Source organism: Ambystoma mexicanum, chromosome 2p, assembly GCF_040938575.1.
Source record: "Ambystoma mexicanum isolate Mex_15411 chromosome 2p, UKY_AmexF1_1, whole genome shotgun sequence".
Taxonomy (NCBI): Eukaryota; Metazoa; Chordata; class Amphibia; order Caudata; family Ambystomatidae; genus Ambystoma; species Ambystoma mexicanum.
In genome coordinates this window covers 1,038,195,305-1,038,219,937 of record NC_090923.1, presented here as the reverse complement: position 1 = coordinate 1,038,219,937, position 24,633 = coordinate 1,038,195,305, and the positions used below count along the sequence as shown (strand labels likewise).

At 46.0% G+C, this 24,633-nt stretch overlaps 1 protein-coding gene and 1 long non-coding RNA gene across 2 annotated transcripts in view; one reads left to right on the top strand and one right to left on the bottom strand.

Annotated features, from left to right (window-relative positions):
- RIN1 (Ras and Rab interactor 1) overlaps positions 1-24,633 on the top strand; it is a 271,998-nt gene that overhangs the window by 245,351 nt on the left and 2,014 nt on the right. Inside the window, exons 7-10 of the mRNA XM_069644904.1 lie at positions 5,606-6,694; positions 6,949-7,254; positions 10,422-10,553; positions 19,170-19,327. Of these exons, the coding sequence (XP_069501005.1) occupies positions 5,606-6,694; positions 6,949-7,254; positions 10,422-10,553; positions 19,170-19,327 (1,685 nt within the window). The remainder of the gene's footprint in view (positions 1-5,605; positions 6,695-6,948; positions 7,255-10,421; positions 10,554-19,169; positions 19,328-24,633) is intronic.
- LOC138567065 (uncharacterized) overlaps positions 13,075-24,633 on the bottom strand; it is a 93,587-nt gene continuing 82,028 nt past the window's right edge. Inside the window, exon 3 of the long non-coding RNA XR_011302093.1 lies at positions 13,075-14,050. This is a non-coding gene — a long non-coding RNA (uncharacterized lncRNA). The remainder of the gene's footprint in view (positions 14,051-24,633) is intronic.

Below are 24,633 nucleotides of genomic sequence, written 5' to 3'. Positions count from 1 at the left end.
AGTTGGAGAGATAGCGGTGGGTGATGTAAAGAATCTTGAAGCCGATTCATTCTTTAACTGGGCGCCAGTGTATTGCTTGTATGTGAGCTGAGATATGGTCATCTTTTGATAGGTTCCATGTGACTCGAATGTCATTGTTCTGTATTGTTTGGAGTTTGTTAAGGTTGCATGCTGATGTCCCGGTAAGTAGAGGGTTGCAGTAGTCGAGCCAGGAGCTGGTTATTGCTCTTGCTATGGTAAGGCAGTCTTGTGTGGAGAGGAAGGGGTTGGTCACATTAATGAGCTTGGGGGTGTAGGCTGCTGATGAGGCAATCGCATTGACATGGCGGGTCATTCTAAGGCTGGGGTATAGGTGAAGTCCAGGGCTTTGATGGTGAAGTAGACTGGGATAGTGAAGGGATGAATGGTGAAAGATCTGTAGGAGGGGTTCAGTTTGGCTAGGCATACTTTGGGGCCCACAATCAGGATCTAAATTTTCTTTTCATTAAGAAAGAGATGATGTGCAGCAATCTAGGCTTCTATGCAATCGTAGATGTTTTTGATAGTGCTAGACAGGGACGTCATTTAGGGGTCACCATGGGTCGCAAATGTGACCCCTGAGGTCTCACTTGCTACCCCTGTTGTCTCCCTTGCTACCCCTATGGTCTCTCTTGCTACCCCTAAAAATAAAAATAAACGAAACATACTTTTTTTCTGTTTTCTTTTTTTAAATGCAAGCTCCTGGCCTGTGGCCAGCGCCAAATGGCTCTTTGCTTCTGGAGTGGCTGGCTTTCTTGTTCAGGCCTCTTAAAAAAAAAAGACAAAAAATGAACAGGGGTTCCACAGGTCTAGCATTTTCAGCAGTGAACCTACATAAGAAAGAATAGGAATACCAAATGATGTGTCTTTTTGGAATTCTATACAATAATTGCTAGACTCATTAAAAGTTTATTTCAGGCACACTTCAGGGGGTGAGTTACTGATTTAGTCTGTTCTGAAACACCTCAACTCAGACTTTCATCCTAAAGTCGATAAATGAGTACCAACACAGGTTGGGTGAAATTGTATGTATATTTGTTCTATATAAAGCACTTAAGCGCTATGCAATAACACATCATTATCATTTGGCCATGGGCGTCTGCTTGTATTCACAGTAATTTGGTAATATGGGCCTATACACACTTATCTTAATGATACATATGCCTATCCATTCTTGTATGAAACGTATATCACATTATAGTGATATCGTAACCATATTTTTCATACTGCACTTAGGAACAATGCTATGTGATGCCACTTCCGGTTTTGTCAAGGGGTGAAAGGTTGTGTTCCATCTCTTTCTCTGATATCACCGGTGTGGGGTCAGATGACATCACTTTCTGTGATGTCATCAGAGTTCAAGGTCATACGATGTCACTTCCGCTGGCATTTTGGTGAAATGGCATCCCTGATGCTAGAGTCTTGAACGTAGTTGCCTGTTAGGGGGATAAGGATTTGTGTATCGTCGCCATAGTTGGTAAATGAAATGCTGAGGGAGTCAAGGTGGTCAAAAGTAGTTTGGTATAGATATTGTTTCGGCTGGAGAGACACAGGAACCTTGAGGAACCCCACCGGGTTGGGTAAGCAGCTGCGCTTCCTGAGAGGACATGCGCGGTTCTGTCAGTGAGAAATAAGGCAGCCCAGCTGGTGTCCTCTGGAGAGAAGTTAGCGGCCGTGGAGAGGTGCTGGCATAGAATTTGATAGTCCACAAGGTCAAATGCTGTTGATAGGTCAAGCAGGTGGAGGAGAGCAAGGTTGCTGGAGTCGCGGATGTCATCAATTTGATTTTTAAGGTCAAGGCGGGCTGACTCAGTGCTATGGCCTGAGCGGAAGCCTGATTGGCGGGGGCTGAGGATGCTGTTGTTCTCAAGGAAAGTTGGCATTTGGGTGTACACAACCTGATCCAAGATTTTTAGTAGGAGCGGGACAGTGGTGATAGGGTGGTAGTTAGTCAGGATGGTAGGGTCAAGGGAAGTTTTTTTAATGAGAGGGAGATCCAGACCTTTTTTTTAAGTCAGGTGTGATGGAGCTCGTGCTGAAGAAGGCATTCACGAACGTGGTGATAAATGGAATGGGAGCTTCTGCACAGTCCTCGAGTGAGGTGGTGTTAGTCCGAAAATGAATTCCTATTATCGTCTTGCCCCCCTGGGCAACCATGCACCAGACTTAGACAATCTTAGACAATCTCCTAGGGGGGTGAGGATCGCTATACCCCCCTACTTTTGTATTTTAGGGCCTATGTGCACTGTGTTATTCCTATCATACGCCTAATAACATACACCTATCTTACTTCTATGGACACAAAAACATAAGACACAAAGAAAACACATGAATCGATTCAATTATAACAATAGAATACATTTATTTATGCACAGCAAAGCATGATAATAATACACGCATTCCCCAAACTAAGCGAATCTCAACTTTGCACCTGTTATGCTTTTGGTGCAAATCTACCATGCAAAAAGCCTTTCAGTTTTCTAATACAAGCCTGTGATGCAAGCCTGTGATTCTAATGCAGTCAAATGCAAGCGTCAAACATCTAGCAATCTTCTCCTTCATGCAGAATCAATCCTCTCCAATGCACACCAATCCACACCATACTTCACACTCACTCTCTTAAAACAATCCCAGTCTGATTTCCCCTTCTCCGAAACCCAAAGCTCTTTGTGTGAGTATCTGTTCTAATCATGGGCGTAATTCTAGGGGGTGGACAGGGGTGCCCGTCCCTCCAACCTCCATGGCACACCATTCTATCCCCACTCATTTGACTCGGGCACCTCCTCTTCAGATGTCATGTCCTCCCCAAACCCATCATCAAAGTTACTTCACTGGTTCTAATCAATCAGTTTGTCTAGGCCATAAACCATACTTCCATTTGCTTGTGCATCTCTCTGTCTCCAGCTCTGTCTTTGTCAGGGCCAGGTCTCTCCTCTTCCCGCTACTCTGCAATCAGTCAGTCAGTGGCAGGCCCCTCAAGATCTGGTCACTCGAACTGCTTCTGCCAAGCTCTGCCAAGCTCTGCCATCTCTCTCCCAAAGCCATCGGATTCTGCTGCACCAAGACATCTCTCCCTCATTCTCAGGAAGCAGCTCCATCCAAAACTCCATCTATCACCATCTCCAACAGCAACTAGCTCGAACGAACTCCATCTGTATCTAACCCCATTCTCCAACAGCAACTACCAACAACTACCAGCAACTAACGAACTCCCTTCTCTCAACTCTGCTTATACTAATCCAATGACGCACTCATTTCTCCATGGTTACATGGTTCTCTAAGCTAAGAATGTCTCTTCCTCTGTCAGCATTTAACAATGCCTCCCAGTCTGTTATGCGTGTTGTTTCGTGTTCTGGTCACTACGTGTTCTGTGTCAAAGTGACATTGGACATCATATCTCAGCCTTGGCCTTCTGTGTGCAGTGCAAAACACCATCTATTCCTCCATTTCTCCATTCACTCCACTGTTGGCTCTGTCTGCATCACAAAATCCTCTCTCTGTGCCTGTGTTCAAAGCATCTCCTTGCCTGAAAAGGCTTCTCTCCCATCTCCCCATGTCGCGCTGCTCCCCACCTTTGCTGTCTCCGCGGCACACAAGCCATGCTGATTAGCCAGGCCGTCTCCATTAGGAAAAAGGCGACCTCTTATCAACCAAACTGTTTACAAATTCCTTCTCACAGTGTACCATAACAACTCCGCACTGAGCCCAGTGGCGCTTCTCTGTCTCCATCAGAAATGGCTTCAGAATGCCAGCTAAATGCTTCCTAACGTTTATGCTTTCTTCTCGCAAACCCAAGCGCTAACTACATAATGCAAACATATCAAACATATTCTAAGTGCATGACAGTCTCTGTATGTATAACTACAAAGCTTAACAATGTGTCATTCTAAATGGTTCTACGTGACATTTTCAAATATGACAGTGTGTCATTTCAGGCCTCATTCGTTCTCTCTAGTGCCTAGCACGTTTCTCTCTCAGCTTAAGCGCTACATAAATGCATACATCATTCTAAAAGCATCTCTTTCTGTCATATATGGCAATAACATAACTAAGCAAACCCTTCATATAACAGGGCCTATTTCTCTCTTCAAATGCATAATGAAAATGGCTAATGCATACAAAGTGGCAGTCTAATAATGTGGATAGTATAATGATGCTACTTCTTCGTGTAATACTAAACAGAATGCAATAATGGAATGATTCCATAGCAAAGAGTAATGATTCTGTAATGATTCTCTAATGCTAACAAATTCAGGGATCCTCATTTTATCAGATTTTATAGTGGGAAAAATGTCAACTTGGCAACGTGAGGGTTTGAGGCCGGTGATAAGCTTGGAAATGTCGGTTTTGGTAACAGGAAGGAAGGAAAAGGTGGGGCAGTTGATGGTGGGGTTGGGTGAGTTGTCAGGGAGGGGGATGAGCTAGGGAATTTGGCGCACTGATCAAACTGGATAGTAATCAGGAGCTGACGAACCAAATAGCAAGGCGTGCCAGTGCCATGATTTGGCAGTATACAGGCGAATGCAGGGGATACAAAAGATAAACCGGAAAGGAGGAGATAGGGCAATCTAAATCACCCCATGCCAAACCCACCTGTCCACTAGATAAAGAGTGTCAAAACTGATGAAGTTCTAGACTGAGTGATCCCTATTTTCATAAGTTTCCTGTTTAATGTGGTAATTATGCATATAAAGTAAACGTATTCTAATGATAAACAACTCTGTTGTAGTGGGAAGGACCCTGGGCACCAAATGCCAAATGTCTTCATGTGCTCAGTGTCCTCCAAAAACTCCCTCCACTCCTGTCAGGGGATTGGTAAATGTAATGAAAGCTAGTGAGACACAAAGGAAAAGGCCTAAGTGGTTCCAGATGGAAAAAAATAAGGAGGCGGTGCAGGCACCTAAGAGGAAGACAGGATTATTCAGCGAGGTTATGTTCTGCTAGGCCAGGTGACGCCTGCACAGTGCCCAACTGCCGCCACCACAGCTTCAAAGTGCTCCTAACTGTCGGGCAGCTTGGCAGACCACAATCCACCTGTGACAAGAGTGCTTTTCATTGCCTGCAACCATTCCCTTATGATTACAGCAAAGGCCTTTTTTGGCAGAGATGCCTAGGATAGCCATGCCATATTAGCAGCTTTATGTGTTGGGTGCGGAACGCTTTGTGATTTGCTATATCGGTGAATACGCAGTAACTGGTCAGAACCTGGCATGGGACTCGAACCCTCCAAAATGGGACGCAGCCACAGATAGAATTTGTACAAACATGTGTCTTTATGTATTTGAGAACAGGGACTTCAATTTCCTTTTTTAATGTAAAGATTGGGACCACCTTCCAAACCATAGAAAGTCAGCTGGACTTATTGCACTGATGAAATGGAGAATGTAAAACAACTTTGCTCAAAAGTATTTTGATCATCCCATAACTGGGTGTTGCGCGATAATAGCATTACGATAGCAAACATCCCATTCTACAGCATCTTCCCTGCATGAGTCTAGTTTGTTGTCCTTGTCTGAGTTGACAGTGGATCTATGCACTGCACATTTTCTCTACTAATGGCACTCTCCTGCTTTTGACCTTTTCCTAGAGTTCTGGAACTCATCGCTCAACACGCGGGAATGGAGCCCAGGTCAAGGGGAATCTCAGGTCCCAGCTCTCGACCTCTCTGACTGCACCACAACACCACAACCTCTGGACTTCAGCCCCTCTGGCCTCATCAAGACGCGTAGCCCCTTAGAGCTAGACTGCCTGACAACTAATGGGGCCCTTTGCTTCTTCAACCCACTCTTCCTAGAGGAAGGTGTAGCTTCCAGCGAGAGTTGCCTCAAGCGTGGCCGCTTCAAGAAGAGTATCAAGGTACGGGTGTCCACAGAGAACTCCAGCCCACTCTCCCCACCACTCAACCCTCCACCCCCAATTCCAGCTGAGGCAATCCACCGGCAGAGACCAGGAATGGTGCCATTGCCTAAGCAGTCCAGCGAGGACCAGGAATATAAGCAGCCTAAGATGTCACTGCGGGCACGTCTACGGAGAAAAATCAGCAAAGGGAGCTTTGATATTGGCCTTAAGGCAGTCCCAACTCTAGCACCAACCCGAGAAGAGGATGACTATCAGGTGCCAAGGACTGGGCAAAATGAACAGGTAGTTATGCTAACACCAGCTGTGGAAACCGTAGAGAACTCCAAGGATAGGACAACAGATTCTGAATCAGTGGTCCCTTCCAGGATCATAGACACTGAGACTTTGGACTTCGATAGCAAATGGCTTCCATCGCTTAGGGAGCTAGACAGCAGCTCTCTCAGCAGCCTGGATGAGGTGGATGTAGATGGACATCGCAAGTACTCCTCACCTCAGTTACAGCGCAAGAGCATAACAACGGGCAGCCGCCGCACAAAGACACCCTTCCGGGCCGTCAGCGAGGTCTTCCTCTCCTTCCTGCCACCTGAAAAGAAGGTGCTTCGGGCAGTGGAAGAGCTTGCCCGGGACAGGGGTACGGCCTTTGGCAACTTGGTGCAGGACTTCTTAACGTTGGTCAGGGGTAGGCAGAAGGTGCCGGAGTCCTGCAAGGTCACCCTGCAGGCAGTACGGCAGTTCATGTCCCAGATGAAGAAGTGCCTGCTTGAGGGATCAGAGCTGAACATGCCCTTACAAACAATGCTGCCCGAAGAAGACCAAGGTGAGGAGAAACATGGGAAACTATAGGTGTGAGGGGCATGCAGTGCAGACTACCCCAGAAAAAAAGTTAATTGAGAAACCCTTCTTCCTAATTGAAGTTATCAATCAGTATTAGATATGGGATGCATCGGCTGGAAGCATTTCATATGTGTGGGGTTCTTGCATTGCTACTGTACATGCTTCATGTGTTCTTTGTGTGTGAGAAGCTTACATTACTGATACTAATACCGTACCCTGCTTTGGTTTCCCCCACAGATGGGGTCATGGAGAAGGCCATGTATCGCTGTGTCCTGAAGCCACTGAAGCGGCACCTGGACTTGCGTCTCCGGCGAGCTTTCACCAAGGATGGCTCACTCCGGCAGCTAAAGGAGAACCTCTCACTCGTGCGAGAAAAAGGGCCACTTGCCTTTGAGGTCCGGGCTGGCCTACCTGGGACCCAGGAGGTAGAGAAGATCCGTCAAAAGCTAGTGAAGATGCAGAAGGTCTACTCGCCCACAGATAAGGTGATCATCCTGCTACAAGCCTGCAAGCTGATGTACAACTGCATGGCTGCTCGTCCAGGTGAGGCCAGACATCCAGCATTTATCACTTACAAGCATGTGCGTCCACACTTGCAGGCCTTTAAGCGGGTAATTTCCCATAGCATGACCAGGAATACATGGAGCCTGTTCTCAGCGCTCATGTTGTCAGGGTGCCTGAGAAATGGTTTAGATCATCATAAAATGGAGCAAGTGGGAGAATGGTTCAGATTATCCTACAATGCAGCATGTGGGTGAATCGTTCAGATTATCCTATGATGGGGCATGTGGGAGAATGGTTCACATTTTCCTATAATGGGGCATGTGGGAGAATGGTTCAGATTTTCCTATGATCGGGCATGGGGGAGAATGGTTCAGATGATCCTATGATCGGGCATGTGGGAGAATGGTTCAGATTATCCTATGATCGGGCGTGTGGGAGAATGGTTCAGATTATCCTATAATGGGGCATGTGGGAGAATGGTTCAGATTATCCTAGAATGCAGCATGTGGGTGAATCGTTTAGATTATCCTATGATGGGGAATGTGGGAGAATGGTTCACATTTTCCTATAATGGGGCATGTGGGAGAATGGTTCAGATTTTCCTATAATGGGGGATGTAGGAGAATGGTTCAGATCGTCATATGATGGGGCATGTGGGAGAATGGTTCAGATTTTCCTATAATGTGGCATGTGGGAGAATGGTTCAGATTTTCCTATAATGGGGAATGTAGGAGAATGGTTCAGATTGTCATATGATGGGGCATGACGGAGAAGGAACTCGCTCAACATTTGCGGGACTATGAAAGCAGAGGTTGATCTTCAATAGCTGAGTTTTTTTAGACAGTACATGGCCTTCGAAAACCCATATGAGTTGGGATTGAGTGAGTCACTTGCCAGGATGGGTAGCCTTATTGAAGGTGACACTGACAAGTTATAGGGGCGAGGAGCTTAACATTAGATTTACAGACTTTTTAAGCACTAACTTTTGAGGGGCGCAATGAGAAATCGGGTCTTTGTTAGTGCACAGTTGGAAGGGTCCATTGTCCAATTAACTGACACGTTATCTTGACAAAGCAATCACTGTCTTGTTTAAGAAGGCAACATGAATGCCGCCTCTATTAGCTGATGAGTAAATGAGCAGGCAGTGGTCCATCACCTGACTTCTGTGGGAATGGCAGCCGAGAAAGTGCTTTGCTTATATCTGCATTGTAAGTTCAATGACTTGCCACAAACTTTACACTAGTGCAAGTAATTATTCAAACACACTCTGAAGGAGATATTTAACATACAATGTATTTATTAATTTCCTGTATTTTATACACACACGCCAACACGCAAAGTACTTTGCCTCATGACGCTTGTATGGAAACAACTGGAAACTGCTAAATGACATTACAAACTAGCTGTACCTTGTGTAACAGACGACACTGGTTGGTCTCTCTCTCTCTCACCCTCTGTCGCCCTCTCCCGCTCTCCCTCTCTAACTCTCTCTGTTCTCTCCCTCTGTCCCTCTCTTCTCTCTTCTCTCTTCTCTCTCTCTCTCTCTCTCTCTCTCTCTCTCTCTCCCTCTCACTCACTCATCCTGTCCAACTCTGGGTCTCTCCGTCTATGGGCGATAGTCGGGCCGGCAGGCAGCGCTCTCTCTGTTCTCTCTCTCGCTCTTTGTCAGTGGGGCCTGTTTCTTTATATTTCTCTGTGTCTCTGTGACAGGCCCCCTTTCTTGCTATCTCCGTGAGCGTGGGTTTGTTGGCTCCGTTCTTGCCAGTGCAGTGTTGTACACATGTGCCCTCTCTGCCAGTATGTTCTTTCTTTCTCTCACTATCTCACTCCCTTTCTCAGTGTGTGTGTCTCTCTCTATCTCTCCCTCTCTTTTCATGTTTTTTTCTCCCTTTTCGCCCTCTGTTGCTCCCTCTCCTTCTGTATGTCTCTCCCGCCATCTTCCCCTCTGTGGCCTTTGTGCTTATAGAGAATCATTGGTTTCAATCTAAGTGCAACTCTTTCCAAGAAGCAGGGACATTTTGAGAAACAAAATGGTCGGTCATCTTGGCAAAAGAATCTATTAAAAAGGAAATGATATAATTGTACTAACTTTGCAAACTGGCTTTTTTATTTGACAATGCTAATTTCCAGTTATCACTTCCACTATGTATTGCAGTCATAATAAGAATGTTGCAGCTGTCTTGATCAAAACCTAGAATAACCGTGTACATTATTTCCTATTATTTTCTTTTGAAATACGAATATTAGAAAGGTGAACAGGACCAATAGAAGGATTGTTTCAGCATAATAAAGGCTAACATCATAGGAAACTGATCATTGGTACAGGCAATCTATTAGGGCAATGGCAGTTCTTCCCTGAGTACCTGGAAGCGATGGAGGGTTAGCTTCTGTCCCATGGGATGAGATGTTCAGGTGCGGAAACAGCCCGAGTCTATGCGCCTTATTACAAGATTGGCAATAAATCGATACATCTGCCCATTTACCCCCAGAATCGATTACTGTTACTGTAATTTGGTCCTGTGGGTTTAACACAGATTACAAGTGGTCAGTGGAATAACACAAAATGTGGGGACACCCCTGTAAGCCATGAGTGCCCCGACCCCACTGGCACCCCCCACCCCTGCTGGGCATGGGCAGCATGGGGCTTCCTGCACCACAGGGGCTGTGGGGGCTCCTGTTACGCCAGTGCAAGTGGTGGCACAGTGATGTTGGTCTTAATTTCTTCAGTCCGTAGAACTCCAGAGGGATTTTTCAGAATTGCCACAAGCGGTTTTTCTGCTGTGGTAATTCCAATGATTTTTGGCATTAAGTTGAATGATTTACCTCCAGCTTTTTGCCGGAGGTAGCTCCTCCACATTACAGCCAAAGCTTGTAAAAAGGTGGTGCAGTAATGCGGCAGTAACGTGGCAGTGATGGAGTTACTGACACTTTTTTACTTTTTTTTACCTGCACCGATGTACTCATAATGAGGCCCAAGGTTTCCTTGAACATTTCTTTTTGAAGACCTCCTTTAGATCTTTTTGGTTTTTTCCAGTTCAAGTTGTTGTGTGATGCCTTGCACAGCACTCGTCGCTATGATTTTGCACCCGCGTGGTGGATCTGCTTGCGGAGTATCTTGTTTGCAGGCGTTGCTCCAGCACGTTTTGTTTTGCTCCCACTGATCGCAAGCAACCCCTCCTGAGACCCCTCTGCTTCTCTTTCCCCAGGTGACGTCTATGGGGCGGATGACTTCCTACCGGTCTTCTCCTATGTCCTGGCGCTGTGCGACCTGCCGGACCTCTTGCTTGAGGTGGAGTACATGATGGAACTCCTGGACCCTTCCCTGCTCATGGGAGAAGGTAGGAAATCGGGCCACACTCTGCAAGTCCTGATGTCAGGCATGATCGTAGAGTAACTCAATGCTCTGGGATACTGTGAATGCCGCCAAAGTTAGTTTGAGATGCCGCCAGGCGCAACAGGCAGATTTCAGCAGTCTTGGAGGCAAGGCGGTAATCGCAGCACAGGAAGAGGCAAAAGCAGATGAACCCTTATCAATAATGACACCTAGGGTCGCACTCTTGGGGGGAAGATGGTGCAGGTTTTCCACTCAAGCATAGGGATTACAAATATTTGGCAACATTGGGCAACTAGACACGTCTTCGCCCTGTATTCTTGTTTACACCAGAAGCGAACAATTCTGTAGAAGTTCACGTCAAGGAGTGTTTATTTGCCTGATGTTGACAATATATGCACACTTTACACGACCATTGCCTTCACAATAGCCCTGGAACCCATACTATTCATTATGTTGTATCTACAGGGAGGCTGAAACTGACCATTTTGCTTTTGGCGGGTCGGAGCCCATTGAAATGTATGGATGAGTTGGGGGGTTTGGTGGGTGAGTGGATTGATTCCACGGTGGATGACAGTCGCTAAGAGCTTGTAAATTGATAGGTCTGAACCCTTAAGTGAACTGGCAGGAGTGTATGACAGCCAGAGGTAAGATTATCAAAACGTTGCCCTTGTGCAAAAAAGATGGAGTAAACTAATTTAGCACCAATTTTGCTGCTTTGATAAAAACAGTATTGAGGAAACCGGTTTAGCCCCAATCCGTATTATCTAAAAAAAAATCCAATAGAGAAAAAATGAAATAAACTCTAATTTTCCATGTTTGATGCGTAATGTAGTGAACAGATGTCTTTATGTAATTCAGTAAACATAGTACCAAAGAAACAGGCTAGTTTATTTTTGCCCTATTGCAGACGTGTTTAGCTAATACTAATTGTGACAAAACCCGTTTGCCCCAATTTGTATTTTCAACGCAGTCAGTCAGTCAAAAGCACTTTATTTCAGCACGGGTCATAAAAGCAAAACAGCATTTAAAAACATACATACATTGAAAGGCCCAGCACAAATGTGATTTAAACATTTTTAGAAAAGGATATGAATTCATAACAGATATAGAAAACATTAAAAGGCTAATCAGAAAGCTTGAGTTTTGCTTTTCTTCTCCAAGCCCTGAGCAGGTCATTTGTCGCAGCAAACACCACATCCGGTTGAGACGAAATCCTGCAGAAAGCGTCGGCATTGCCTAACGTTCTTATGCAATAGTTCATTAGGCAGTGCTTTAAAATACTTGTGCGGATTTTGGAGTACCCCGCGCAGGTGCATACAAAATGTCTGACAGATTCTAAGGTAACTTCACAAAAGGGACAACACCAGACCTTCTCGGTCTATACCATAGGTTCGTGAGGGGTGATAAAGGGAGCATGTTCAGTCTCAGTTTCATGTAGAGCGGGCAGAAATTTTGTTTTGGATGCAGGACTGGTGTTCCGAGATATGTTGTCTTACTGCTTGTACTGTTTTTCCTACATATAGTAGGCCACACAGGCATCTATAATGTAAATCATCATTTTACTATTGACATTTGTGTGCATTTTGAGGATCCACCGGCTGTTTCCATTTTCAAAGTTTTTTTTGGTTTCTGTGAATTCACAGGCCACACAGTGGCCACATTTGTGGTGTCCTTGAACAGGGGGCAACCCCCATAGTGTTTCAATGGACAGTGATTTTGCTGGTTCCAAATAAGTAGGAACTAAACGTTTCTTGGAGAGTGTTCCTTTGTTCTTTATAAGGTGCCAATTTTTATTGATGGTACTTTGATGATGTTACTCAAGGGGCTGTAGGTGGTCACACAGACCAATCTTTCTAATGGTTCTTTGGTTTTAGGTGTCAAGCATATTTTTCTGAACGTGTTGGCTGCTCTTTTGCTGGACTGTTTAACTGCTTTTTTTGGGTAGCCCATTTTGAGGAGCCTCTTTTGGAGGCCTTCTGCAGGTTGTAAGAACTTGTTTTTGTTGGTACAGTTTCTTTGAATTCTAAGGAGTTGTCCATATGGAAGATTGTTTTTTAATCCTATAGCATGGTAGGGGGTGCTGGTCGGGCATTTTCCGTTGCTGCCACCCAGCTCTGGAATACTTTCCCTACCTCACTGAAGTTTTTACCAAACCACCTGTCTTTTCAAAACGCTCTAAAACGCTTCTGTTCTGATCCCTGATATGCTTGTTGTGCTTCTTCTCTGCCTGGTCCTTGGGCTCCTCTCTCTCTAGCACCATGATGCCTTTGGGCGACCGCACGCTTTATAAAATCACGTAACATAACATAACTTGAAAAATGGAGGAGGCTATTTTCGGTCTGTTCTTTTACGGAACAGTTCTGTCTTGAGTCCAGTGCCAGACTTATAGATGTGGAGGTCCAGAAAAGCAATGGAATGTTGGTTCCAGTTGATTGTGAAATTGATGTGTGTGTTACATGAGTTTAACCAAATGTGAAATAACATGAGTTGATTTTCAGGCCCTGTCCAGATCAGGAGGACATCATCAATGTATCGACGCCAGATCAAGATGGGAGTCTTGAAGGGGTTGGATTTGGTGTAGATGTAATCCGTCTCATATTGAGCCATGTACAGATTGGCTACATCAGGGCAAAGTAGCCCCCATGCTTATGCCTTTTGTTTGCTTGTATATCTGCTGTTTGAATAGGAAGACATTCTCAGTCATGACCAGCGTGGTGCACTCAACAATGAAGTCAGTTGGAACAATTGGGTTGGTCTTGAGTAAAGAACAGTTCGTAGAACGTCTAGACCTCTGCATTGGGGGATTTATGTGTACAAAGCCTCAAGATCAAGAGCCGCTAGAATGCAAGTTTCTGTTAGAGTGACTGTCTCTAAGATGTTTAAAGTCTCAGTAGTATCCTCAATGTATGACGTCATTTTGGTGACACATGGTTTTAAGAAGACGTCTGTGTATAGAGACAATGGTTCTAGTAGAGAATCGCAGGCAGATACAATGGGGCGGCCAGGGGGGTTGGTCGAATTTTTATGCAACTTAGGTCAAATATAAAAAGCAGGAATTCTCTGGTGTATTTTATTGAGGAAAATCCTTTCATCTTGTGTTCAGCATGTCTTGTAAGGCTCTGGATTTCTTATTGTAGCCTTGCAGTCGATTCAGTTTTTTTATAGGCCTCAGTGTCTGCTGAGAGCAGTTCGCATTCTTTATCATAGTCGTGAGTATTTTGGATCACTATAACACAGCCTTTATCAGCTGGTTTGATAGTGATCGTTTTGTTGTTCAAGGACTAGAGGGCTGTCCTTCTTCTCTGGAAAGATTGTCTTGGTAGTAGTCTTTCTTCTTGTTGTTGTCCAATATTGTTCTGGTCACTATATTTTCAAATGCACAAATTCCGCTGGAATGGAGTGGTTCAAAAGAAGGTTTTATCTTAAGTCCAGTAATGTTTGTGTTGATGTGACCATTGGCTGTTGTTGCGCCTTCTTTTTTGTTTGCTGGTCTTTTGTGTTCTGGAAGGTAAAAATCGAAGAAATATTTTAATTTGGTTTTCTGAAAAATCTCTTTAGTTCTAACTCAGTTTTGAAGGAATTGGACTTAGTGGCGGACACAAATGATAGACCTTTTCTAGGAGGCTTCTCTCCCTTATCGTAATGGGATGTGTGGATACATTGAAAATGGGGATGGTGTCATTGGTAAAAATACCATTGGCGCATCCTCAAACGTTGTCCTCTGCTGAAGGAGAGTACGGGTTTGCCCAGGCTGCATTGTTACCTGACCAGATTTTCAAAACGAAAAACCGGGACGACCAACAACATAAAAGAGGGACTACCCGCCCATCCCCCAATCCTGCACTCCCCTCAAACCACTATCCCCCCACACCCCAGACACTTCTACTGACAGCATTTCCAGCACTGCTCCTATAAATTGCATGCTTTTTACTGGGGACATAAGCTTATTAATAATAAAAAGATGTCTGCTTTCGTACATGGTATGAGTCTTGCTGTTTATTCATTTACCAACTGGGCTATGTGGCACAATCAGTTAATGCAGTGTGCCTGGTACCTGCAAGGGTGGGAGTTCGAGCACAGCCTACCATGTCAAAATTCTGTATGTATTTTAATGTATAGTTACTTCATAATTGTTGCTGACCTTCCCTTTCTTCCAAAAACCGGTACTGGCAGTTCACCCTTCTCCAAAACTGGGACAGGTTTTTAAAACTGCTAGGACGGGGGACAGAGGGCCCAATTCCGGGATTGTCCCTGCAAAATCGGAACGTCTGTGCATCGTGTCCTCCTGTAACCTTCATGAAACACCTACAGCTGTCAAGCCTTTCTTCTGGGAATACATTCCTCTCAGTGTTGCGGTTCCTGCCCGCTCTTCTGCCATTCGTCCCTGAAGCCACTGCCCCACGAGATATTCAAAGTGACCAGGGGCATTTTTCCTCTCTCCCCATGGCCGCGGCATATGTTCTAAGCCCCACTTGTTTTCGTTTGCGACCCCAAACACGTAGCACTGTTTGTTATCGTTGATCTTCAACTTCCTTCCAAGTTGGTCGCAGAGCCTGGCGCCAACCTTAGAACGGCCCCGGGAGTTGGAACTATAAGGAGCATCATCTACATATAGCAGAAAGGGGTGCCTGCTGCCTATCATAAGAATATTGGTAGTCAAATTGACAGGACATTATCCAGACCATTTCTATGCAATGAAAATAACAAGGGGGCTAATGCTCACAACTGTCATGCACCCCTGGCCATAATAAGAGGTTTGCTGTTTCTGCCCTTAAGCCAAATTTTACGGTTGCTCTCCACATGACCGCACAGTTGCACAATGATACTGGGCAGTGCCTCGCCGAGAATGGACGAGATCAAAAGCGGTGACGCAGAGCATAAAATGCTGGGCCCAGGATCACTTTCAACACCAGCAGCCACCCAACCAACCAAACCATCCCTTACAAGCAAATGAACTCAATAACTGAGGAAGTGGAAAAGTCTCACCCAACTTCCTCAAGCAATAAGGCTTCTCAGGACCTGACCATTAACCCCTAACCAGGGGCTCCTATACCCCCTACAGAGAGAGACAGAATCGCAAACCCATTATCAGCCTTCAGCCCAGAATTTCCATCGGGGAAAGCGAGGCTCTATGTGTTGGCTTCTTCGCCCTTCTCTCATTGAGGTGAAAGCACAGAACAGATCAACCCCTGAAAATTGGATGGACACATTACCCGAGTCAGACTCCTGTGAAACAACACATACCAAGTACTCTTTAAACATCAATTGTCTACAGCCTTCTGATGACCACTCTTGTACTAAGAGAGGATATCCCTGGTTAACTACTGTAGACCACAAAGTGTCACTCTGGTGGATAACTCCTAAATTTCAGCAGGGTTTCAAAGTAAAACAGCCATTGAGGTCAAACATAGCAGGAGATCGCAAAGCAACTTCCTTTCCACCAGAATTCCTTCCCTTTCGCCAGCTTGCGACCCGACAGAATGGAAGCGCACCTCAGCCATCATGGCCTGGGCTCCTTCCCAGTCCTACACGTAGAGGCATGGCAAGACAGTAAAAAACAGAAAGCATCTAATGGTGAACAAACCTGCAAAGTGAGAGATCAGATCCACAATAACAGTGCAACTGCCAATAGCGACCATGAACCACAAAGCCACATCATGTGGACCCAAGGCCAATGGCCGCAGAGCCAACCTCACAAACCTGTCGATGTACAGGAGGGCGTCCTCTGACGGGCCCATGGGTCAGAGCTCACCCTCTAGTACCTGTAAGACAAGATAGATGCACCAAGAGGACGTTGGGGTGCAGGATTCTCTTACTCCGACCCAATTCAATAAGGACAACTCAATAGTTTGGCAAAGGGAAGTCTGTTTAATGACAAGTGCAAAAACGGGGAAACAAATGGTAATCAACAGAGTCGTGATCGCCTGTCTCGCTTCAACTTCCAAATTCTTCAATCAGAGAGCAACTTTTATGGGCACAATTCGTCATCATTTGAGGTGTAAAACTCCCAAGTTTGTCATGCAATTCTATTGGTCGGAAAGATAACTTAAGTATAGGTGCTATATCTGTATATGGTAACAGAGCATGCAGATTGGATAACTCTTATCGGGTGGGCGTCTACGCCCATCCCACTACATCACTCGTGATAGACGTCACTACAACTACGACGTCCTATTGGTTCTACAAGCTATAGGACCCTAGATTATTTGGTCCATTGTGAATGGGTAGGTTACACCCCTAGGCATAAATCTCCACTTTAATTAGCAGCATGCAGAATGGACACCCAGATGCGGAGTGCCCCAAGATTCACCCTGCCTCCCTTCCATCAATCAGTACCTTTAGGGTTATGTGTCAATTAGTTGGCTGAGGATGGCCTCGAAACTGTAGCTTCTTATCAGGAAAAGTTATGGCATCCTGGGTTCTGGGTGATATCAGCCGTTGGTACCTCTTGCCCTGGGCTGGTCACGTGTCTGTTCACCGTGAATCTGCATCATTTTCCTGTTATTCGCGTATTTGATTCTTCCTTAGCATCGCCACCTGCCTGGGGCCTCTTTATCTCGACCTTCACTGGCAGGCTGGCATGCTCTAAAGTTGCGATTCTCTGAGGCTACATCTCTCCTCCCTTCCTTAGGTTGACCTCGAATTCCCAGGAATTGAGCTGCTTCTTACTGAGTTTCGATTCCGCTCTTTCCTTTGACTTTGGCTGGAATATGAATCTTGGCCTTGCTAGCCCTTTGCAGCCTGGACTTAATTCTGCTTTTACAAAATGGAGTCGCACTTGCATACTGTGCTTTTATTGAGGTAGAAATATAGTTGGCGCATGCCTCTCTATTCTTCTACTAAGCATTGCAAGCAGTTCCGTTTACTTATTTCTTGTGTTTCAAGCCTATTTACAAGCGTTAGCTGGTTGAAGATTTCCATCTCATTTCACAGCTATGTTTCCTTAAGTCTCTTTATGTATCAACATCATTTATTCTTACATGTCCATTACATCTTTATTATTTGTATTTCGCCCTTGTGTGGCATGTTTCGTTTGTCCTTTATTTCCATCTGTACGTCACGTCTGGGCTCTTATTTCGTCACCATACACCCTCCATTAGGGCTCTTTGGGTCTCTTCGGGGACGGTCTGTAAGTAGTCTTCATTTCGTGTCAGCTGCTGGAATGGTTGTCTGAGAGGGTACTGTGCAACCCATGGTTGTCTGGTTATGGGTGCTCCAACAGGTATTGCTCTTCTGATGTGCACCGGGCAGAGTTCAAGTGTAGCCCTCTGTTGGTTCATCTGCTCCTCATACGTCACATACCTTGGCGAGTACGTTCCTGGTACCTCGAAATGAGGGGCAGGGGTGCAGGCCATGTCTGGGACCTCCTCTACACTGAGTACTACCTCCAAGCCATCATGATGATCATGCAGATTGATACTTTCCACTTTACCTCAGATATGCGTCCATGGCTGAGGTTCCGGCCTTTGGGGGGGGGGGAATCTCTGCCACACACATGGATCCATCCTCCAGAATTTCCTTTGACACAAAACAAACACACACACACACACACACACACACACACACACACATACACACCTCCCCCCAGCCACCCTTCCTGTCAAATGACTTCTTCAGCTTCTGTAGAGATCTAAACCTCATCTGTTCAAACAGACCTAAAACTAGCTCTTTTCATCCTCGGCTGCCTTGCCCTATCAACTCATTAACAGTTTGTGCTTCTTGTCTGTTAGCAAGGCTTCCTCCCCCACCCCCATCGCCCAAGCAAGGTCGGGGAGGGTCATAGAACCTATACAAGAAATCCCAGGAGAAATACAAAATGTGCTCATTTTCTCCATGCATTACAGATCCTCCTTAGGTCCCGAACTTCCGGGCATGGAAGATTCCATGACTCAAAATCCTGACTGCAGCAGAGAATGGAGTGTAGCATTCCTTAAATACACTGCCACTTCCAGGCCCCTAAACAACAAGTAGAGACACCACCCAAAGCTTGCATGGCCCTACCTCCCTTGTGCAATGTATGGCCCAGTCAAACTTCTATTATTTCATTCCAGGGCCCCGACTGGCGCCATGCACTGTACCCACCTCGCCACCGCACTCAGGCTCACATCACTATTCCGGTGGACTATCCTTCCCAGGCACGGCAAGGTTGCCAGGTCTCCAAACAACTCTCTGTTAGAGAGTGGAAGACATGCCTCATTATAAGTTGGGCGGTGCTGTAAAACAAAGTGGTAATACCATGAACTGCTGCATTACCTCACCGGCCAAATACGAGTTTGAGGGTAAGGTGGTTTCTGCCACCGCAACACCCAATATCGGCCAATTTGGCGGTATTCCCACCAGCGGAATTACCCCATGGAGTCCTGTGGACTCGAATTATTGTGGACTAACACCACCTAGTGCCACTTGTAATCCGTCAGTAATTTCCACTGGACCAAGTGGCGGTTACGGTAAAAGTTTGATGGTAGCTCGGCAGATTTACCACTGAGATACCACCAAACTTGTAATGAGATTTTGTCTGTGATGTGCATTATGCTTTTGGCTGATGTTCCCTGGCTTGTACCCAACTTGATTTACGTGTCCATGCCCATGACTGACTGAGGGTGGTTTCTTTTTTTTTCAGGCGGCTACTACCTGACCAGCCTCTATGCCAGCCTGACCCTGCTGAGCTGCTACCATGAACAGAAGCCTGAAAAGACAGAGTTCTCTATTGAGTTCAAGAAGTCTCTGACCCTCTGGCACCGGCGCCGGGCCGGGCTGCCCTCGTTCAATGACTTCCAGGTATGCACCCCAAAATGCCACGGTTGGCGTGGCCAATGAGGGTAAAGGGGTGGGCAACCTCTCATCGACAAAGGGGAGTACAGTAAAAGGCTGCTGAATAGTCCCCAAACCAGACAATAAACTGGAACCCTCTTCATAAAATTATAAAAATCTGTTTTTTTAAATCTGAAAAGATAAAAAGAGAGACATTGGGCCTCATTCCGAGAAGGGCGCAAAGGGATTACGGGCACCGGTAAGGACACACCTAACAGCTCCATGGCTGCCGCCAAACTCGCAATGAGGCCCTATGTGTCCCTGCTATGCAGTAGCTGCAAAATAATATTTCCCTGGGTCTGCCTGCTGTGCCATAGTCACAACCTTCTATATGTGTCTGCCCTAAAACAAGACCGCTGCATCCATCACATTTCCTCATTCAGCAGCTACCCTGGTCACCACCCAACGCTGCTTGCTTTACTGGGGGTTGTCGGGGTGATGGGCATTGTGATGAAATCTCATATATGAGGTTGGGAAATGGGGAGAAAGTGACCCTGGGGGCCAGGTGAAACAATTTACTACATTATGTCAATTCCCGGTGATGGCACATGTCTGATCCTCTAGGGTCCCCACCCCCATTTCCCGCCTTTCTGTTTGGAGCACTAGGCAGCACCCCCTTAAGAAGGCAGAAGGATAGTATGCCACAAAGCACTTGGGGCGCATGGAATCCCAGATTTTCATTGCTCCCCACAAGCCTGATTCAGTGAATCAAAAAAGTCCCCTGTGAATGTTCCTGGAAAAGGCTCCAAACCCCTGCGTACCCTTAGAACAGTGGCACGCTTGAGGCAGCAGGCACCGCAAATGGCAGATGCGGTAAGGGAGAGGCTCAGACCAGGGATGGCGAAAGCTGTGGAGGAATTAAATGATCAATATGACAAGGCCACCTGGTTCCAAGATGGTGATCTGGTATGTTATGTTGTTGGCCCTCAGAGCCAAGAAACAATCTGTAGTTAGCATGGGGGCGCGCTTAACTAATGAGTCACTGCATGTGGCAGAGGGAACCCATTATCACACCCATCAGCTTGTACCCCAATGTATAAAAGGGCCAGGGTTTTGAGTGGGAATTTGGAATTGGTCATAGAATGTGGAGTTGAGAGAAGGCAAGCAGGAGAAAAGGATGAGAAGGTGAGAAGAAAGAGGAAGGTGTGCTAGGAGGGAAGGATCAGGGGTGGAAGGAGAGAGTGGAGGAGAGCAGAACATTGGAGAAAGGAGGAGAGAGAAGATGTGTTAGGAGGGAAAGACCTAAAGAAAGGGGTAAAGGATGGCAACACCAGGACAGGAGGAAGAAGGACAGAGGAAAGCAATAGTGAAGTGAGGAGGAGGGGGGGGGGAAAGAGAATACGATAATAAGGAGTCAAGTAAAAAAGAGGTGGTGGCAACCCATTATTTACTAAGCCACAAGGGCGAACACTTGGTGGAGGAAACAAGAGTTGGAAGGTGGGCCTAGGTTTGAAAGAGATGAGTCAACAGGTTTGAGACAGTTACAAGCCTGGTGGTTCAGAGGGTGAAGAGCGGGAGGGCCCAAACCTACAGACTTTGACAACAATAGTAAAGCAGACCTGAGAGAGGGTAGCCAGGAGGGTAGGCAAGAGCCATAATCTGGATCCAGTGGGAATGGCAACAACTTGGGAAAATGTTCCCAAAGAGAAAGTCGGACCAAGAAAGAATGAGAAACACGCTAGCCAGGACCCTTGCTCTTGAACTGATGGGATTGGAAAGGCCACCAATGATATAAAAGGAGACTTGCCTAGTAATTTAGAGCCAACAGCTCCTACCTCAGGGGATTTCTGTGTACCTATAACCAATAGATAGTCTGGTTGTACAGCTCAGGTGTGGGAATACCCAAAAGAAAACTGAGTCGGAAGACATCAAATCTAGGAGACGATTGATGACAGCATTATGCCAGTGACCAGATTGACACACAAGATACTGCCCTTGGTGGGGTGATATAATGATAACAACATGAAAATCAACCCTGAGGAAGACAGCTAAGAAATATACTGCCACTGGCAACAGACTAACCATGGCCCAGAAGGGCCAGCTGTTGCCCCAATGATTGGTGGTCACTAAAATGATTCGGGGACAAGACACAGAGGTTGGAAGAGACAAGACACATAGGTTGGAAGAGACGTGTGCGTAACCTTGACTCCTGGAACTGAGGGACCAAGAGATTTAGTTGGAACTCAAGGATCCTATTCCTATGAACTGTGACTGATTGTTTCTGAGCTCAACAGGAGCCAGCCATTCTGATGACTAACTATTGAACTTTGACCTTTACCTCAGGTGACAAAGATTGTTTGAGTACACCATGGACGTATTCTGTTCCCCTAATCCTTGCCCTCTTTTTAGAAGAAGCCTCTATTTTTAATTACATTTTTGCGCAACAAAGTTATACCTATTTTGAACATCGTTTGGTCCCCCTAGCTCTCTGTTGGATCCCACTGTCTACGTGACAGCATGCAGATGAACCTGCTAGAGTAACTCCGTCTGCATTGTATCTGCCTCCAACATCTGACCACCACCCCACATTGTAGTCAATGTGTGTCTGCATTCCAGTTCAGGCAATCATGCTGGTGGCCCTCATATATACAGCAACCCTTTCCACCAAAGGACAGTGGAATTCCACACAAGCCTGATACTAATGTAGGTCCCACTGGTTGTAATCTGATCTGCTTCTCATGACAGCACCTGAAGGCAAGATGGGGACTGACCACCATACCGTGGCATGCTGGCAGATGCTTCCTCAGTAACGTGGGAAAGGTGGAGGTCACCCGGGTCTCATTAGTCAGTTCCTGCCACTGCCAAATAAGGTTACACACTGAAGCTCTGCCCAATGCATAAGGCTCACTCTTCTTGCCCCCCACACAGACATTTGTGTTGCCGATCGTGTGCCCAACTCTGCACTCCTCAAGCAGGGAAAAGTACTTCCACATCCAAAATGAGCAGGCACTAGTCATTGATAGGACAGTTCCCTGTCCTTTCACATGTCCTTTGGCCTGCTGTGCCCTCTGTGCAGGAAAGGAGCCACCAATATCAGCATGGTCAGCCTTCTCCTTCTTTTCTTGCCCCATATCCTTGTCTTCCTCGGCCTGCCCCTCATCCACCTATTGCCTCTGTTCCTCCTGCCCCACCTCATCTATCAGCTCCTGTTATTCTCCTGTGCTGTATCCACATCCTCATTTTTCACCTACTGCTGCCCCCTTCTCCTCCTGCCTCGTATCCACCTCCTCCTGTTCAACCTCCCGTTGTCCCCTCCGTCTCTTCCACCTACACTTCAAACCCTTCCTTGAGTTCTTCTGTCTCCTGCACCTCCTCCTCCTGGCCCTCCATCTCCTCATTCTTTTGCCCATCAGACTCCTCACTGGCTGCCTTCTCCTGCTGCACTTCCACAGCTCCTCAACTGCAGGCGCCTCCGCCTGCCACACAGCCACCATTTCCTCCATCACTCGCCATAACCGCTTACCATATGAGTTAAAGGTCCTTGCTAATTACTCCATGCCACTGTGACCAGCCGCTCTTTCCACCTCCTCCTTAGGCTGTTGCTGTCCATTACTTGGTGACTCTCCAGAATGATCCTAAAATAACATCAGACCTGGCTCCAAGATGGTCCAAAACACCATCATCATCGTCCCCCAAGAGATCCAGTCTCACAATGTTTTATTCTGTCGCTAAACAAACTCTCGGAATAACCAGGGTGGACAGCAAAACTAGCTCATGGGGATGTTAAGGAAAAGGGAGTCAAAAATGGTTTCACAAAGGGTTGCACGAGCTGTTTCAGGCGGGTGGAGGCTAAGGGCAATAGTTTCTAACGTTTTCGCAGAGCGTTTATTTGATTTGTTTGTTTTATTGGGCGGGCGAAGAAGGGTAAGGGAAATGGCTTTTAAAAGTTTCACAAACAGGGCGACAAAGGGTTCCTGAAAGGGTTTCAGGAAGGGCAGGTTAGAGAATAAGGGACCTCCTAAAAGCTAGACCAATGAAAATAAAATGTCACAAACTGAATTAAATGTCTGAAGGACAGATAAAATAGTCTAAAATGGCCGCTCCCCTGCTGTCACCTACTGAGGGCCGGCCCTGTTCCTCTCTCTACCACTCAAGCACATCCCGCAGAGAAGCCTTTGATATGACCACCAGGGACAAAGTAAATCCTGCCCACCAAACTCACCCGTGGGTTCAAATGGTATTTGGTAGTGCCAGCGAATCGAGCAAGAACTGGTGAATCGAGCAAATCCTGTGTATAGGATTTTGTTTGATTCATAACTTCGGCAAGTTAGAAGTTTCCCAAAGCTTATTCGTAAATGCTTCCTGCAGAATTATGTTGATCTGTGGCTGAAGAACTTGAGGTAAGGATGGGTCCCACATTGGTGTCCTAAATTCCTCTGAAAATCAGTATATTCATCACTCTTTGCCTCCGTGTTTGCTCAAGCAAATCAAATATAGCAAAAATATGCATACAAAAGTGCTAACATGTTTTACTAAGTGCAATCCCTGTCCATTAATACAGTACACGGACCTATCACTTCCCGCCCTCACCAGTCTCTATAAAAGATATTTCCAGATAATGTAGACCACAGACATCATGCCATTAGTACAAAATGCCACCTTACAAGTTCAGGGCCATGGGAAGAAATGGCAATAAGAGAGCAGTAACGAAATTACTGTCACTTTACTGGTACTTTCCTGCACCGCTGGACTCACAGTTAGGAGGTAAACCCTCCACGTCATCTCCAAAAATCAGCAGATGACTGCTCATGGCGAATCTGCAAAAATCCCAGTCAATTTCCTATGGACCCCAAACATTGGGAATTACACCGCAGTGCATTTGCGGGTCAGAGTGGTCGTAATCGTAATGAAGTTTGGCCTTAATTTCACAGTATCTCCTTGAAATTACTGCCCAATTTATAAAAAGGCCCATAGTTTTCATGCTTGGTGTAACACGTAACAATTGTAATCCGTAAATGTTGGTCCTCTTCACATGTATCCATATACAGGAATCCAAACACCGTTTCACTTTCTGGCATGAATAATCAACCTTCTCAGTAACTTAATGACCTCCAAAGGTGGGAAAGTGGTCCTTCATGTTAAATTGCTGAAGTTAAACGCATGACTAATTTCCCCTCTGTGTCCTCCCTTCAGATTGGGTGGACTTTTCTCTCGAGGGGTGGACCCTTAAATATAATAAGGGGGTGCCACCATTTTCACTGTATGGGGGCGCTTCTCTAATACAGTCCAAGTCACTTGATTGCCAATGGAGACGAAGAACTGGGGAACACAGA